This window comes from Ochotona princeps, chromosome X (assembly GCF_030435755.1).
Source record: "Ochotona princeps isolate mOchPri1 chromosome X, mOchPri1.hap1, whole genome shotgun sequence".
Taxonomy (NCBI): domain Eukaryota; kingdom Metazoa; phylum Chordata; class Mammalia; order Lagomorpha; family Ochotonidae; genus Ochotona; species Ochotona princeps.
Genome location: NC_080865.1, coordinates 66,595,011 through 66,611,927, shown reverse-complemented (window position 1 = coordinate 66,611,927; position 16,917 = coordinate 66,595,011). Strand labels below are relative to the sequence as shown.

Below are 16,917 nucleotides of genomic sequence, written 5' to 3'. Positions count from 1 at the left end.
AGTGTGAAGCCCAGCAGATTGTGCCTCTCGAATCAGGCAGTGGTAGCGGACAATATTAGTAGCAATATTTACCTGAGCATTGTGAAGAAGAGCAGACAACAGGCTGCCAAGGGAACCTTCCAGCACTCATTTCTTCAAGCTTATGGAAATCCTCAACTGCAATGGCAGTTGGGAACAGTAATCTCGTCTATGCACAGCTGAGTTGCCCTTGTGCATCTTTTAGGGAGGGAGAAGTGGAGCGTCAACAGCATTTACTCAGGTCATCAACTTGGTCATCTTTCCATGTATATTTTTGGAGTAAGTTTGAAGAATGAGATTTCTAAATGCAATGGGTGGAAGCTCTGGAATATGACAGGTGGTAAGGAACAGCACCTCACCCTTCTCGATAGAAGCAGGCAAATGTTGACTACCCCAATTCTTCAGTTAGTTTCCACGGTCTCACAGCTCTTCCTTTTGCCTACAGCTGAATAACTAAGCTTGAAACTATTGTGAAGATAAGTGCTCAAAACTGTTCTCATTAGAGCCATCAAATTTCCAAAGGTTCACCCTACAGTCAGCAATGCTTTGAGACTACTAATAAATGGGTCTAACAAGACATGATCATTTATTTATTCGGAATAAAAATTGTCCCTGGGGGGCAAGGGGGGAAAGATATTATTTATCCCGAGTATATCACGTTGGACAACTTGGCTTTTCTCCTTGGTTCAATTTACAGATCATATGGAAATATGGCGATTTTGGTGGCAAATTTTGCTCTTAGCTGTTCAAATACCTTTGGATGCTCTGGAAATGCAAAAAGAATTAAAATTCATGCAAAAAGAAATCTTCAAAAGATTTATGGAAATACATATATAAAAACTGCCTGAATTTCAATATTTGCACACTAATAAACTTATCTTTTAGTTTCCTACAAATTTTTTGAAGTACCTTTGGATTGCCTGTGTGGCCGATGGCTTTCCACGGAAGTGGGAAATCTGTTTCACGAAACATGCCTGCCCCACACAGAATTCTTGTTTTATTGTACTGTCTTCCTGTAAGCCAAAAGCATGGTGGGAGCATCAAAAACAAAACCTGACTACCTCAGAAGCACAACCAGTCCCTAGTCCCATTCAATGTCTCCCTTCTGACACCCTTCTCCTTGCCTAACTGGAGCAGCGACCCAATTGCCAGGGAAATGGGGATTAAAAACTGGGGGCAATGGCAAGTGGAGCTAAGGAAATAAAGGTGCTCAGTAGCCCAGGAAAGAACCAGACAACCCCCCCCTGGGGGGCGCAGAGGGGGTGAAGGGATGGGGAACTGTCACTAGCCCTCCTAGAGCATACAACATCTCGCAGGGAAAAGAAGCTGGTTTTGGCCTCTGTGACTATATAGTGGTAAATAAATGAGTGACAGCACCTGCTGTGCTGGGCTGAGGTGGGAGTGGGGCAAAGGAGAGGGCTCCTACTCTTGGTGGGAGTGGAGATTAGGGATCTAACCTTACTGGTGATGCAGCCCTCACGTGACCAGGAGCTGACGTTGGCAAAGGTACTTAAAGCCCTGACTGCCGTCCCTCGTCCTCCTCTAGGTACCAAGTCTATTAAGCTGCACACTACTGTGAGCCTAAAAAAAGGAGGAGGAAGAGGAGGAGAAAATTTCCCTAAATCCTGGCAGGTGGGTGTGAGGGTGGACTCGGCCTGGCACCGTTGAACTGCAATGACCTGACGATGCGGGAGCCAGAGGCTATGGGCGCCTCTCCGTCGCTTAGCTCCTGGCGGATAGTCCAGACCTCTGGCTCCGGACTCCGCTCGTTTGGGTGGGGGGCGGGGCGGGGGCAGTAAAGACTTGGACAAACTGCGGAGAATCCTCTTCCTCTCCCAGCCAGTGTTCTTTGCTTTGTTTTTGACACTCAGGCTCCGCACTTCGCATCCCGTCCGGTTTTAACAGAAGGGGAGAAAAATAAACGTGGCAGCGCGGATAAGGCCAGGTTGGAGGTTGGGAAAGGGTGCTCCGGCTGGGGTATGCAATGTTCTCTCCTACCCCCTTTTGCAAACCTTTTCACCTCCCCCCCCCGCCCCGCCGCCCTTCCCTTTTCCGACCAGCCCCCAGCGCTTTGCTAGTGCCAGCCTCTGTAGGATAGATGGATATCACGGGAAGGGGACCGCAAGACGAGCTGGTATTATTCTGTCGTGTTAATTTCCGATTGCTTTCCAGACACGTGTGGTCCATACAACCCTTCAGCTGCGTCTTTTCCGTCCTGGAAAAGGATTTCGGGTATGCAGACGAGAGAAATGGCGGTTATCGGGGGACGTGGGTGGGGGGGGTGGGAGGCGGGGTCCGGCGAAGAGAAACGCCCCCTGAAGCTGAGGAGGCCGACTTTGCGGCTAATGTCGGGCCTGTGGGCTGGGGAGTGAAGAAATGGGGACCTAAAGAAGGGGTGGCTCGATGGTTTGGCAGGAAACCCCTGTGCTGCGTCCCATTCAGCTTTCGCTGCACTCTCGCCCCGCCCCCTCCCACTCGGTGCAGAAGAAGGGGTGTGGCGGCGGGTCCTGGAGAAATGGCGGACGGGGCGGGGCAAAGTAAAAGGAGGGGTGGAATGCCTGGAGAGCCTGAGCCCAAGGTGGGGACTGCGGTGGCCTGGGAGGGGAGAAGAGTGCAGGGAACTGTGCTTTGACATTCTGTTACGGGGATACTAAAAAGCACTTCATTACTGGGGATTTTGTCCTAGGTGCTGATCCACGCAGCAGGCTCCGAGTCTCTGGTGTCTGCAGTCTGTATATCCGTCCTTCATTCCATCCTTAGGATGAAGCTCAACTGAAAGCAGCAGCAGCAGCAGCACTGAGCCTTGCAGGTCGGTGTGGGGGATGGGAGCAGTCCGTAGACCCCTGGTGTGGGCGTGGCAGAAAGCAGAACAGAGTCTGGGACTAGAGGCCCTGGCTCCTGCATCTTCTCTCTTTAAAAAGAAAAAGTCCCCATTGTCCCCCGCCCATGGATTTTGGTGCAAGGAAAGGGGCGTGGCATCCATCTTAGAGTTAATAGTTTGGAAAAGAGAGGATGAGGCAGCAAAGAGAAGCCTTGAGAATGAAAATCTTTCCACTCACTGCAGTTCAGACCAGGAAAGGAAGCACAATTTATCCCTCAGAATCACCCTTGCTGTGATCACTCCACAGGTTTGTTTCTGCCTTTTGGGCTCCTCAACTAGAGGCAAAGTGGAAAACAGCAAACTGCTCAGGTATGTGCGTAAGCACCATGCAGGACCCTGGGAGTGAGGATGTAGATGGAGTTGGGGCATCTCAATATGAGCTGACAAAGTTTTCGTTTTTTGTTTTTTTCTGCTTTCCCTCAGCTTTGTGTACTGCCTCCCATACCGCATTTAGGTGTGGGAAGACTGGAGGTGTAGCCATTGGCAAGGTGAGTTGGGGTTGAAAAGGAAAAAAAAATGTTAAATGACTAGGTCTCTGATTAAGCAAATGGGGGTCTTGCCTGGCACCTGTGTCTGGGTGCTAGCAGCCATTATGCATTGTCTCCTCCAAGATGGCCTGGCTTGACAAGAGTTGAGCCAGAGCCCTAAGCCTCATTTCTATTCTCTAGCCCCTAGGTCCTGGCCTCCTCTGGCAGAACTTCTAAGCCTGACCGAGAGAGCTGAGCTCTGACTAGCACACATCTCACGTGGGCAAGCCAGATCCACGGCCTGGATCAGAGAATCACCAGAGCTGCACCATGAGTCGTGTTCGAGATGCTGGCTGCGTAGCTGCAGGGATAGTGATTGGGGCAGGTGCCTGGTATTGTGTCTATAAATATACAAGGGGAAGAGACCAGAAGAAAAAGAGACCAAGCAAGCCCAAGAACCGGGCTGTGGCTGGGACCGGAGCCAGGGCTAGAGCTGGGCTAAAGGCAGGATTTACAATTGATCTTGGGCCAGGATTTAGCCCCCCGACCCCAGTCCGTGCTAGGGCAGAGGATGGGCCTCAGGATGAAGCCTCTGCCGTGGACACAGCTAAAGCTGAGGCAGTGGCCCCACCTGTGGCCAGCACTGATGTTCACAGTGCGGCAGGGAGTCAGGCCCAAGAAGCAGATGGGGCAGGGGTTGGGGTTGGGCCTAAGGCTGAACCCACAGTTGGGGGTGCTTTAGATTCTGCAGGGACACCACTTCCCGTGGTGACAGAGGCCCCTGCAGCAGCAGAGCCTCCCAAGGTGACAGAAGCTCACAATGTAGCTGAGGTACCTAAAACAGCAGTACCTCCTGGGGCAGCTGCGCCTACCCAAGTGGCAGCAGCCACCCAGGCAGTAGAGCCTTCCGGAGTGGCAGCACCCACTGAGGCAGCTGATGCTGTCAGAGTGGCAACACCTACAGAGGTGGCTGAGGCTGCTGTACCCCCAGTACCTACTGGGGCAGCAGCACCTGCTGGGACTGCTGAAGCTCCCAGGACTTCAGGATCTTCTAAAACTTCAGCAGCTGCTAAAAAAGCAACCCCTGGGGCTCACACTGGGGCTATACCTAAGGCTGGGGCAGCCACTGGGGCTGTCCCAAAAGGTGGAGCCAAGGGTGGAGCTAGGTCCCGGACTGGAGGCAAGGGCAAGGGCAAAAGAAATAAAGTGGAAGTAGATGAACTGGGGTTGGGCTTCCGCCCTGGAGATGGAGCTGCAGCAGCTGCTGCAGCCTCTGCTAATGGGGGACAAGCTTTCCTGGCAGAAGTCCCTGACTCTGAGGAAGGGGAGTCCGGGTGGACTGACACAGAGTCTGACTCAGACTCTGAGCCTGAGGTCCAGCTCAGAGGGAAGGGGAAAAGACCTGTTGCCATGCAGAAGCGCCCCTTTCCTTATGAAATTGATGAGATTCTGGGTGTCCGAGATCTTAGGAAAGTTCTTGCCTTGCTTCAGAAATCAGATGATCCTTTCATCCAACAGGTAGCTCTGCTCACCCTGAGCAACAATGCCAATTACTCATGTAACCAAGAGACAATTCGCAAACTGGGAGGCCTTCCTATTATTGCAAATATGATCAACAAAACTGATCCCCACATTAAGGAAAAAGCCTTAATGGCCATGAATAACCTAAGTGAGAATTATGAAAATCAGGGCCGGCTTCAGGTCTATATGAATAAAGTAATGGATGATATAATGGCCTCTAACCTAAACTCAGCAGTACAAGTAGTTGGACTAAAATTTTTGACAAACATGACTATTACTAATGACTACCAACACCTGCTTGTCAATTCCATTGCAAATTTTTTCCGTTTGTTATCTCAGGGTGGTGGAAAAATCAAAGTTGAGATTTTGAAAATACTTTCAAATTTTGCTGAAAATCCAGATATGCTCAAAAAGCTCCTCAGCACCCAAGTGCCAGCATCATTCAGTTCCCTCTATAATTCTTATGTGGAATCTGAAATTCTTATCAATGCTCTTACTCTGTTTGAGATCATCTATGACAACCTCAGAGCAGAAGTGTTCAACTACAGAGAATTCAATAAAGGCTCCCTTTTTTACTTGTGCACTACATCCGGAGTGTGCGTCAAGAAAATTCGAGCCTTAGCTAATCACCACGACCTCTTGGTGAAAGTTAAAGTTATAAAACTAGTGAACAAATTCTGATGGGTTATGTGCTTTCAAGATCCTGGAAAAAATTTCTTGGTATTGCAGTCTGGAAATATTGAAAATTCGAAGTTACTGCTTTTACACTTATTCTCAGAGTAAAGGGATCCTTTCAGCTGTCAGTTTTGAATAAGGTTTCATCTGGAGTGTTGTTATATGTGACAGTCGCCAGCTTTAAGTTTAATCCTATTATGAATACCCAAATAAAATTGTCCTCCTGTACTGAAAACACATTTGTGATGTTAATTGTGCTGCTTGGATGACAATATGTTTTTTTTTTTTTTTTCTGGTTCCTCTATGTGAATTGACAGTGTACCTGTCCATTACAAAAGGCCTACTATTCTATTACTTGTTTTGACTTGAATTTATCCACCAAAGATCTTATTGTGTATCATCAATAAAGTTGTGTGTTTCAACTGACAAAACGTTGTTCTTATGCTTTAATTTAAAAGCTAACCAGAGAGATAGGTACATAAATAGGAAAGAATTACTAATAGTGTACAGGTGTTTGTTCATTGTCAAATATATGCTCTATGGTTAAAATAAAGCAGAGGTTGCTGAGAAACTTTCAAAAAGGAGAAGATGTTTAAGCTGGACCTGAAGGACAGCATAGAAAGGTATTCCCAGGAGGGGGAGTGGGTTAGAGGAAAGATTCAGTTGGAAGTGGGAAAATCTGTTACTGTGATAGGAAAGAAGCCGGTGTGGCTGGAATGGAAGCCCTGAGAGTCACTGGACATCTTTGACAGAAGGAAAAATAATCGGGTAGAAATGTGCAAGATGGACTGGAGCTGGAATGGGGTTGGGGTGGGCACTAGAAAGAAGATCATTTGCTAGGAAGTTATAATAAACCAGGGATGAAATGATGAACGGTGAAATTCAGTTATGACAAAAGGAACTTTAGGGTCCAACATAGTGAGTGAACGCACCACTTGCAACGCTGACCTCTCTTGTGGGAACACTGAAATCCCAGCTGTTCCACTTCTGATTAGACTTCCTGTTAATGTGCCCAGGAAAACACAAATACTTGGACTCCTAACACTCGTGTGGGAGACCAGGATGAAACTTCCGGCTTCTGGGAATGAATTAGCCCAGACTTGGCTTTTGCGACCACTTGAGGAACGAACTAATGGGCGGAAAACTAACACTGTTTTTTCTCTCATTTAAGTAAGTAAATGAATAAATAAATAAATAAGCCTTTAAAAATATAAATGATGGGTCCGGCACAGTAGCCTAGTGGCTAAAGTCCTTGCCTTGCACATGCTGGGATCCCATATGAGTGCCAGTTCTAATTCTGGCAGCCGCACTTCCCATCCAGCTCCCTGCCTGTGGCCTGGGAAAGCAGTCCAGGACGGCCCAAAGCCTTGGGAACCTGTACCCACGTGGGAGATCAGGAAGAGGCTCCGGGCTCCTGGCTTCGGATCAGCTTAGCTCCAGCCATTGTGGCCACTTGGGGAGTGAATCAACGGACGGAAGATCTTTCTGTCTGTCTCTCCGCCTCTCTGTATATTTGACCTTCCAATTAAAAATTTTAAAATAAATAAGCAAGCAAGCAAGCAACAAAGAAAGGAAGAAAGAAAGAAAGAAGCAAAAATGACGAACCAAATACCAGCATCCCCTATTAGCACCAGTACTGGCTGCTGATCTTCTGATTCTGCTCCTTTTCAATGTGTTTGGAAAAGCAGCAGAAGATAGCCCAAATCACCAGCACCCCTGCCGCTCATGTAAGAGACCTGCTGCAGTTACTCAGGGAATATGAAATGAAGCAGTGGATGAAAGATCTCTTTCTCTTTGTCTCTCACCCATGTCTGCCTATAGCTCTTTCAAATAAATAAATTTGTTAAAAAATGAAGTGTTGGGCTATGTTGATAATAAGAGACTTGAAAAATTAACAAAAGGACTAATATCTACTGCCTGCCCCTTGGCTGTAGGTCTATAAAGAAGGAGGACTGTCTGACATGCTGCAGGTCCTGACAAGGAAGAGGAGTGTGGGGCCACTTGGGGGTCTTAGTTTACTGTGGGGATCATATGACAATATGAGTTACTATTTCAAATGATAAGAAACAGCAGCATGACAGAAAGATGGAGTCTTGGCCCAGATTACTGGTTTCCTTTATCTGGAAGGGGCACAGTGGTAAAGACTTCATGGGAGCCCACTCCCCACTCCTGAGTTCACAGCTGTACCTTCTTTCCTACCCTTCCTAGCCTACTGAAGTGATGGAAAAAGAAAATTCAGAGGGTACACCAGTTTTCTTCCCTGATACCTTTCACAAAATCATTTTCTACAAGTGCATGAGAGGCCATGGCAGGATAGAAACAGAATTTCTGGAATAGAGAAAAGGGTAGACTGCTATTACATATTGGTATAATGTAACTAGAGAGCAATTTGGTAATATTTATAAGAAGCTTTAAAGATGCATTTATCCTTTGACCATGTACTCTACTTAGAGGATTTTCCTCCCTAAGGAAATAATCAAATCATACACTGAGGAATATACAAGAACACATTTCAGCATTACTTGTAAGAGATAAAAACTAGAAGCTATTTAAACGTCTAACACTGTGGAACTGAGTAACCAACAGCTCGTATGCTCATGCAGTAAAATACCTTATAACCATTTAAAACTAAGGAATTGGGGGCTGGCCTGATGGTTTCGCTGCCCAATCCTCTTCCTGTAAGGGCTGGCATCCCATATGGATGCCGATTTGCGTCCCAGCTGCTCTGCTTCCCATCCAGCTCCCTGCTTGTGACCTGGAAAAGCAGGAGAGGATGACTCAAAGCCATAGGACCCTGAACCTGTGTGGGAGACCAGAAGAAGCCCCTGCCTCCTGACTTTGGATCAACTCAGTTTTGGCCTTTGCAGCCATTTGGGGAGTGAACCAACAGACAGAAGATCTTTTCCTCTGTTGCATGTTTCTGCAAAATCTGCATTTCTAATAAAAATAACTGAATCTTTATTTTTAAAAAACTGACTGATCAGGACCAATTTTGTGGAGTAGCAGATAAAATTGCCACATATGGTACTGGGGTCTGACATGGGCACCGGTTCGTGTCCTGGTTGTTCTACTTCCAATCCAGCTCCCTGCTTATGGCCTGGAAAAGCAGCAAATTTCCCAAAAGCTTTGGCTCCTGCACCCACATGGGAAACCCAGAAAGAGCCCCTGGATCCTGGCTTCTACCTGGCCTAGCCTCCACCATTGCAGCCATCTGGGGAGTGAATTAGCAGATGGGAGATATTTCCCTCTTTTTTCCCACGTTGTAACTCTGCCTTAAAAAACAAATAAATAAATAAATAAAGTCTTTAAAGAAAATACCTGGCTATGGCTCCTGATTTCAGCTTCACTATGCACATGTTAGGAGGCAGCAGTGCTAGTTAAATGATTGAGTTTCTGCCACCCACAAAGGGGATGTGGTTTAAATTTCTGGCTCCAGTCGTCAACACGGCCGTCACAGCCTCTGCAAGCATTTAGGGGCGTGCACAAAAAGATGGGAGCTTGCTCTCTCAAATTAATTAGAGTCCCAGCTATTGCACTTGTGATTCAGCTTCCTGGTGTTGCACCTGGGAAAGCATCAAAAGTTTGCCCCTGACACCCATTGAAGAGACCCAGATGGAGTTCCTGGCTCCTGGCTTTGGCCTGGTCTAGACATGGCTCACTGTAACCATCTGAGAAGTGAACCAGCAGATGAATGATCTGAGTGTGTGTGTGTGTGTGTGTGTTTATCTCTTCCTATGGCTCTGTAAAACAAATACGAATACATCTTTTAAAAATTAAATGAATATGTTTTAAAGCTGCGATATGGTTCTATATTGGTATGAAAAGACATTAACCACAGTGGGGGTTTGTGGCATTAGACAAAAGTTCACATAATTGAAACTAGGTGAAAATTTCTTCAAATGTTTGTTATGTGTACTCTGTGAATTATTTAACACAGAATTAGAATCATATTTTATGTCAGTAGATCTCAATATGTGATATATAGACTACTGCACACTCCTGAAATCATCAAATCAGAACTGTTTTGAAGAATCAGACATTTAGTGCAGCAGCCAAGACATTGTTTGGGATGTCCACATCCCATATTGGTATGCCTGGGTTTGAGTCTCAGTTTTTCTCTTGAATCCAACTTGCTATTGACACACGTCCTGAGAGGCAGTAGGTGATGGCTAAAATGTTTGGGTGCTTGCCACACATATAGGTAATCCTGTTTGAGTTCCAAAATCCAAGCTATGGCATGGCTCAGCCCCAGGTATTGCAGGCACTTTGGAGTGAATTAGCTAATGGAATATCTCTGTGTCTCTCTGCCTTCCAAATACAAAAAAGGTGAGAAGCAAATAAATAAAACTATTTTCAAAATAACACTGACTTGTTATTTGCTATTTTCCATTGGGTTAACATTTGCACTAAATGTACAAATGCAGAGGATATATCAAGGTAGTATCCCGAAACTATACATAGGGTGATTATATTCTTTAAAACCACATGCTCAGTTTTTAAGCACAAATCAAGTTTAGAACTAAAACGTCTTTCATTAAATGCTCACTTATAATGAAGTTATACATTTTATTAAATCTTGTTGTCAGGTTCATGCCATTTTTAATCTTCTGTGTGATGCAATAAGAAGCAGCACAAAGCATTTTGCTGCAGCAACTGGCACAGTGCCTGTCTTGAAGGAAAATATACAGTTGTTCAAGATGAACACTGAGTTAGCTGCTTTTTTCATGAAATTCCATTTTTAGTTGAGGAATGATTTGCAAACTATGGTTTGTCAGATCTGGGTATTTGACAGATGTATTCTTGAAAATGAACAAAGTGAACCTGGAAGGAAAATAGCCAACAATATTTATCAGCAACAATAAAATTTGAGCATTCAAGTGCAGTTAGAATTTTGGAAAACTTACATGGCTGACTGTAAGCTTAATAGCTTACAATCTGTGGAAATGTTTCTGAAGAAAGTGCCAGTGATTTTTATGAAGGGGGTGCCCTTTTATTTTCTTACTCCAGGACAGAAATGACAGAGGACATGGGAACCTAATGCTGATCTTACTCAGTTGTATCATGATTATTGTAATCACATAAAATTAATTCCATGGGTATTTAGTAATTGATATTACTATGGTATCAATAGGTGAGGTAAACCTAATGTTTTTTAATTGTTCGTAAGTGCTCACTGTCTGGCAGCGATGAACTTGGTGCGTGGAGCTGAGAATCATACCGGTATACTACTGACTGATGGTCAATAGCTGAAGTATATTAAGAGCATCAGACTTTTAAACAATGCCGGTCGCATAGGCACAAAGGAGGAGGGTTTGTGAAATTTGCATATCAACAGAAGGCGAAAGTTGACTTGAGGCTATGGGAGTTCCCACACCTCTGCCTCCTAGAGGAAGCACGTTTCTAAACCTGAGAATTAGGGAGTTCCTGGTCTGTACCTTTCTCTATCAACTGCTCCCAGAGTGTTCTGACAGGTTTGCAGCTGGCCATGGCTCCACACAAGCAAGGCTTCCCAAAGTCCTCTCTTGATCAATTATCTTCCTACAAATCTAATCAGTTGTCCTCCTATAAGTAAGGAGTATCTGAAAAGATGTCAGTCCTGGAACAGTGATGTTTCCTCCTGGGTGAGGGAGTTTGAGCTTGTGTATTGAAGATGAGCTACATCAGGATCTCTTGGCTTGGGCCTAGCTATCAAAGTAATCCACATTCCTTCTCTCTGATTAACAGTGGAAACATCCATCTGCTACAGATTTGTACAGACTGACCTTATGAATAAACCAAGACTCACACAACAGGCAAATATTTCCTGAAGTCTTGATTTTTATGTCTTTAACATCACACATGAAGGATCAACAGGAGGGGCTGTTGCTACCTCTGTCTCTGTCTCTTTCTGTATGTAAGAGTGTGTGTATGTCTCTCTGTCTCTCTGCCTTCCAACTAATTTTCAAAATTATATTAAAAAATAAAAACCAACTGGGTAGCTCAAATGTAGCTGAGACTTAAAAGAGTAGTTCTCTGGAAGATTTAACTTAGCAAACTAATAAAGCCCCAAGAATGGAACATCAGCCTCTTAGTAGTCTGTAAATATTCCTGAAACATTCCATAGATTTTCTACATTACAGGGTTTTTTAAAAAATGTATACTTATTTTTTATTTGAAAGTCAGAGTTACAGAGAGATGTGGAAATACATCTTGCATCTACTAGTTTATTCCCCAGGTGGCTCCAACAGCCAGAGCTGGGCTGGTCTGAAGCCAGCAGCCAGGAGCCAGGAGCTGCTTCTCAGTCTCTCCAGTAGATGCAGGAAAAAAGGCATTTGGATGGTCCTCAGCTCTTTCCCAGGCTATTAGCAAAGAGCTGGGTTGGAAGTAAAGCAGATTGGATATGCAGCACTCGTAAGGGATATGGGTGCCACTGGTGGAGGGTTAGCCTGGTACACCATGGCACTGGCCCCATCTGTAGAATAGGTTTTGCCTTTTATATTGGATGCCCAGAGCTTGGATGTTGTGGGATAGCTCTCACAACTGTGTTTGCACTGAATAGTCACATTTTTCTTGAATTATGCAGGTCTGGGCAAACAATTGCTTCAGGACACATTCACATCCTACCCCACCCTCCTTTTTTAAGAAAATGGTTTGATACAAGCAAGGATTGAGAATCCAGGGACGTAATTTTAATAGTAGAACACAATGATGAGACACAAATGGTTGCTCTTGAGATCCCTGGAACTGCGTTTGTTTCCATTCTTTATCAGGCTAGGCTACTTCATTTTCTCATTCCCTATGAAATATATCACATTTTCTTCCCTGAAATGCCATTTTTTTTGTGCTTAAGCAAAGGGCTAGAGATTACAAGACCAGAAATGGGATATTAAAGGAATAGAGTCTCAAGAAAGTACAGAATATTTAGATTGAGTTGGGCACAGTCTAAATAAGACTTCCTTCCACAATCTGGGGTTGAAAACCAGCAGCCTACAACTAACTGACTGCTTTCCCTCTGACAAAAGGTATTAGGTAACAAGGTAGCTGCTCTAATAGAACCATTTCATTTCTATTGAATAAGACACTTGTTTCCAGGGACACTGAGCAACTTGCAGTGAAAACAATGTGCAGCCTTGAAAATGCAATTCATTGTGAAAAATCAAGCAGAGCAGTTCAGGAATCCCATTGCAAGAATACCTTTCCACCAAAAGCCATCAGAAATTTCTTAAAAAATGAATTTAGAAACTGGTCTTGTTGACACTGGCTCAGTGGCATATCCTACTGGCATCCCAGATGGGCACTGATTTGCATTCTGGCTATTGCGCTTCCAATCCAGCTTGCTACTTATGGCCTGGGAAAATAGCAGAGGATGTCCCAAAGCCTTAGGTTACTGCAGCCATGAAAGAAGGCCAGAAATTCCAGGCTCCCAGCCTCACACCAGCCCAACTCTAGATGCTTAAACCATTTCACCATAGCAGATCTCTCTCGATCTCTCTCTCTCCCCACCTTCATTCTTGTAACTCTGCCTTTCAAATAAGTAAAATAATTCCAAAACAAAACAAAATCATCTGTCAGGATGCAGTTCCTGCCTGCAGGTGAGCACTAGAATCAATACTGGAAGCAGCCCAGCCCAGACCAGATGAGGTTATAGTACCCGTCTGCGTACATGTGGGTCAGGTCTGGGGGTGGGCCAGGCTGGGCCAGTTCTTAACACCTACTGCCAGAACTGAGAAGAACCAGGACAGGGTATGGGACAGGCCAGGTCGGACTACAACACCAGCCAGTTCACGTTAGGGCTGGGATTAGAAACTGGCTGTGCTTGGCTAGGCTACAACACCCACTAGCATGAGTTGGAACTGGGCATAGACTGGGTCAAGCCAGGCTACAGCATCCAGTGGCAAATACCGAGGTGAGGCGAGCCATGCCAGACTGGGCCGCAGTACCACCAGTACATGTGAGACCCGGGGGAGGGGTGCAAGGCCCATAGGGAGGCAGCACAGGCTCCCCTGCTGTGCCAGTGCTCCCATTGGTGAACATGAGAACTATGACTAGGGGTAGACCAAACCTGGCAAGTATACAACACCTTTTGGCCTGCATGTGAACTGGGTTAGGAGGAGAGCCAAGCTGGGCTAACTGACTGTATACACTGGTGAAAGAATGAGCCAGAGTAAGTATATACTGGTTGGGCTTTGCCACAGCATTGCTTGGCAAGCGCTAGGACTGGGGGGAAATCCTGTCAAGCTAGACTGTAGAACCACCTGCAGAGTGCAAGATTCGGGACTAAGAGTGGGCCCAGTAGGGAAACTGTGGGAACCTCTCCGATGGGATGCAACTCCCACTGGTGAGCATGAGAACCAGGGATGGGGGTAGGCCTGACTAGGCAGGCAGTGGCACCCACTGGCATGAGTGTGGGCTGGATCATGGAGTCAGTTGGGTTGAGCTAGGCTTCAATGTCCATTGACATGTATGAGAGCTGAATGGGATGTGGGACAGACTGGACCAGTCTAATGCACATACTGGCAAGCACAGGAACCAGGATTGGAGGCAGGTCTGGTGGGGATTAATGTGAATCATTCCAAATAGGCTGCAGTTTCTGCTGGAGTACATGAGGGCTGAGTGTGTAGTGGATTGGGTTGGGCCGGGCTACAGTATCCATTGATTTGCATAAGAGATGAGGCTGGAGGCTGAACTGACCCAGAAACTGCAACTACCAGTTTGTGCATAGGCTGATGTGGCTGACTGACTGAGCCAGACCCCATATTGGCAAGCACACAAAAGAGTCAGGTCTGGAATCACCCCAGATGAGGTTTCTTTGGGCATACCCCCAACTGAACCACTGGACTCTGAACTCCAACCATGCGGAGAATTGTAGGATCTGTGGACTGAGCATGGAATGTGTGTCTCAGAACTGGGCCTCCTCAGTGGCTAAGACGGAGCAATGGATGGCATGTCCAGGTGCACATGGATGATATGGAAATCCATTGGGGCCTGCAGAGGACGGCTGGTACCATAGCAGGGGAAAAAAGACAGAGCAAACTGGTTAACTACCCCAGCCAAGCGTTCACAGCAAATATCTGGGAGAATGGAGACTCTAAGGTGGATGTCCGCCAATGGACCTTGGAAGGATTTCCTCATCTTTGCATTGGCAAGATCAGCAGCATTTCAGGACTATCAAAACCACTTAAGCTGGGCCCGGCGGCGTGGCCTAGCAGCTAAAGTCCTCGCCTTGAAAGCCCCGGGATCCCATATGGGCGCCGGTTCTAATCCCGGCAGCTCCACTTCCCATCCAGCTCCCTGCTTGTGCCCTGGGAAAGCAGTCGAGGACGGCCCAAGGCTTTGGGACCCTGCACCCACGTGGGAGACCCGGAAGAGGTTCCTGGTTCCCGGCATCGGATCGGCGCGTACCGGCCCGTTGCAGCTCACTTGCGGAGTGAAACATCGGATGGAAGATCTTCCTCTCTGTCTCCCCTCCTCTCTGTATATCCGGCTTTCCAATAACAATAAAAATCTTTAAAAAAAAAAAAAGAGTGAAGATGGAAGATCTTCCTCTCTGTCTCTCCTCTTCTCTGTATATCTGACTTTGTAATAAAATAAATAAATCTTTAAAAAAAAAAAACACTTAAGCCAAACCCTTGGAACACATTCCACATTGGGATGACATTGGTTGGCTGTTCCCGAACTGCGGGTCCTGAGGTAGTTGGGAGGCTCGGTGCAGCTTCTCCCCTTTTCCCACCCAGAAATAGGAGGAAGAAAAAGATAATTTGGAAGCAATGCCCTCATCCACTTTTCCCTACTCCTCACTCCTTCCCACTCTGATCAACTATGTAAACATCAACAATAAAAAAAATAGAAATAATAATAAAAGGTCCAGCATCCCATATGGCCTGGTTCATTTCCTTGCTGCTCCACTTCCCACCCAGCTCCCTGGTTATGTCCTGGGAAAGCATTAGAAGTTGGCAAAAAGCTGTGGGATCCTACACCCATATGGAAGACCTGGAGGAGGCTTCTGGCTCCTGGCTTCTGATTGGCTCAGCTGTTGCCATTGTGGCCATTTGAGGAGTGAACCAGTGGGTGGAAGCTCTTTCTGTCTCTCCTAGAGTCTGATTTGCCTTTCCAATAAAAGTAAATAAATTTTTTAAAAAAGAACTTCTGATGTAATATTTTAATCCCTGTTTTTATTTAATCCCTGTTTGGCCAACTTGAGGTATTCTAGATCATATCTGATTTATATTAACCAAGTGGCTAAGGTCTTCCTGCTGTTGTTTCAAAAACTGCTTAATTTTTCACAGCATATCTGTATCTGTATAACATCTTTCTTCAGATTTGACTGTTCCAAAAATAATTCTGCATACTAATTTGAGATGTTAGTTCATTTAGTTGGCCCTACTTGAACAAAGTAGGTACATTTGGTTCACGTTGGATTGTATCAAGCTGAACTGGGGCAATTGTTCTTTTTCAGCCTGATTGCATAACTACTCTTCCTTTGAATTTCCTGTTTGATTAAGACACCCAGCATTCAATGACAAAGATCAATGAGTTTCATCTGTGACTTGATTACAGTGGTATGAATAAAATGGAATAAAACTGTACACAGATTTGTACCAATATCAATTTCCTAACTTTGAAACCATTACTCTTAGTGAAATAAGAGTCTCAAAATGACAAATACCATGCTTCTTTTCTGACATGTGGCAGTTAATATAGAATACACACACAAAAAAACCATATTGGAACAAAACAGGCATCTTGTGATTTTATTGTTGATTTTAGCTTTTTTAAAATAGCCCCATGAAATTGTGGTCTTTCTACTCTTCACTTGTTGAATATTATGGCTTAATGTTGCTTTACTCCTTTGATTATAGAGTAAATAGAATTTTTTTTTTTTTTTGCAAATGTCAAACACAAAATAAAGGAAGGAAGGCAAGAAGAAATAAGCTGAAGGAGAAAGAGGGAGGGGAGGAGGAAAGAAGTATGGTTATCTTCTTAGAATTATATATACAAAATACATGATATTTTTCCTCCTTATGTTAATAAAAATTTTTAAAACAAAATACTGAAAAATGAAAATACTACATGTCAAAACTGATGACAGTGACAAAAAAACTATCTCACTGTAAATATGTGGCATTAAAGTTTTACATTATGTGAAATATGCTGAATATGAAAATCTATAATAACAGATAATAGAATAATAATTAGTGAGGTCTCAAGGACTGGCAAAGGGAAACTAAGAGTGATAATGAGTACAGAGATTCTTTTGAGGTGTGATAATGCTCTAATGTTGATAGTGATGATTGTTGCACAACTCTCAATGTCCTACAAGGTATTGAATTACACACTTCAGGTGAATTATTCAGTGTGAAAATTATACTTCAATAA

The 16,917-nt window shown here is 44.9% G+C and overlaps 1 protein-coding gene across 1 annotated transcript; it reads left to right on the top strand.

Annotated features, from left to right (window-relative positions):
- Positions 1-3,146: 3,146 nt before the first annotated feature.
- On the top strand, positions 3,147-5,985 carry ARMCX2 (armadillo repeat containing X-linked 2). The gene is made up of 3 exons (XM_004590142.4): positions 3,147-3,208; positions 3,323-3,387; positions 3,575-5,985. Exon 3 carries the CDS (start codon positions 3,697-3,699, stop codon positions 5,566-5,568), a length of 1,872 nt encoding a protein of 623 aa, XP_004590199.2. The 5' UTR covers positions 3,147-3,208; positions 3,323-3,387; positions 3,575-3,696; the 3' UTR covers positions 5,569-5,985.
- Positions 5,986-16,917: the final 10,932 nt, after the last annotated feature.

What these genes read in the sequence shown, in the direction of transcription:
- ARMCX2 (XM_004590142.4), top strand. Translation starts at nt 3,697, where the DNA reads ATGAGTCGTGTTCGAGATGCTGGCTGCGTAGCTGCAGGGATAGTGATT.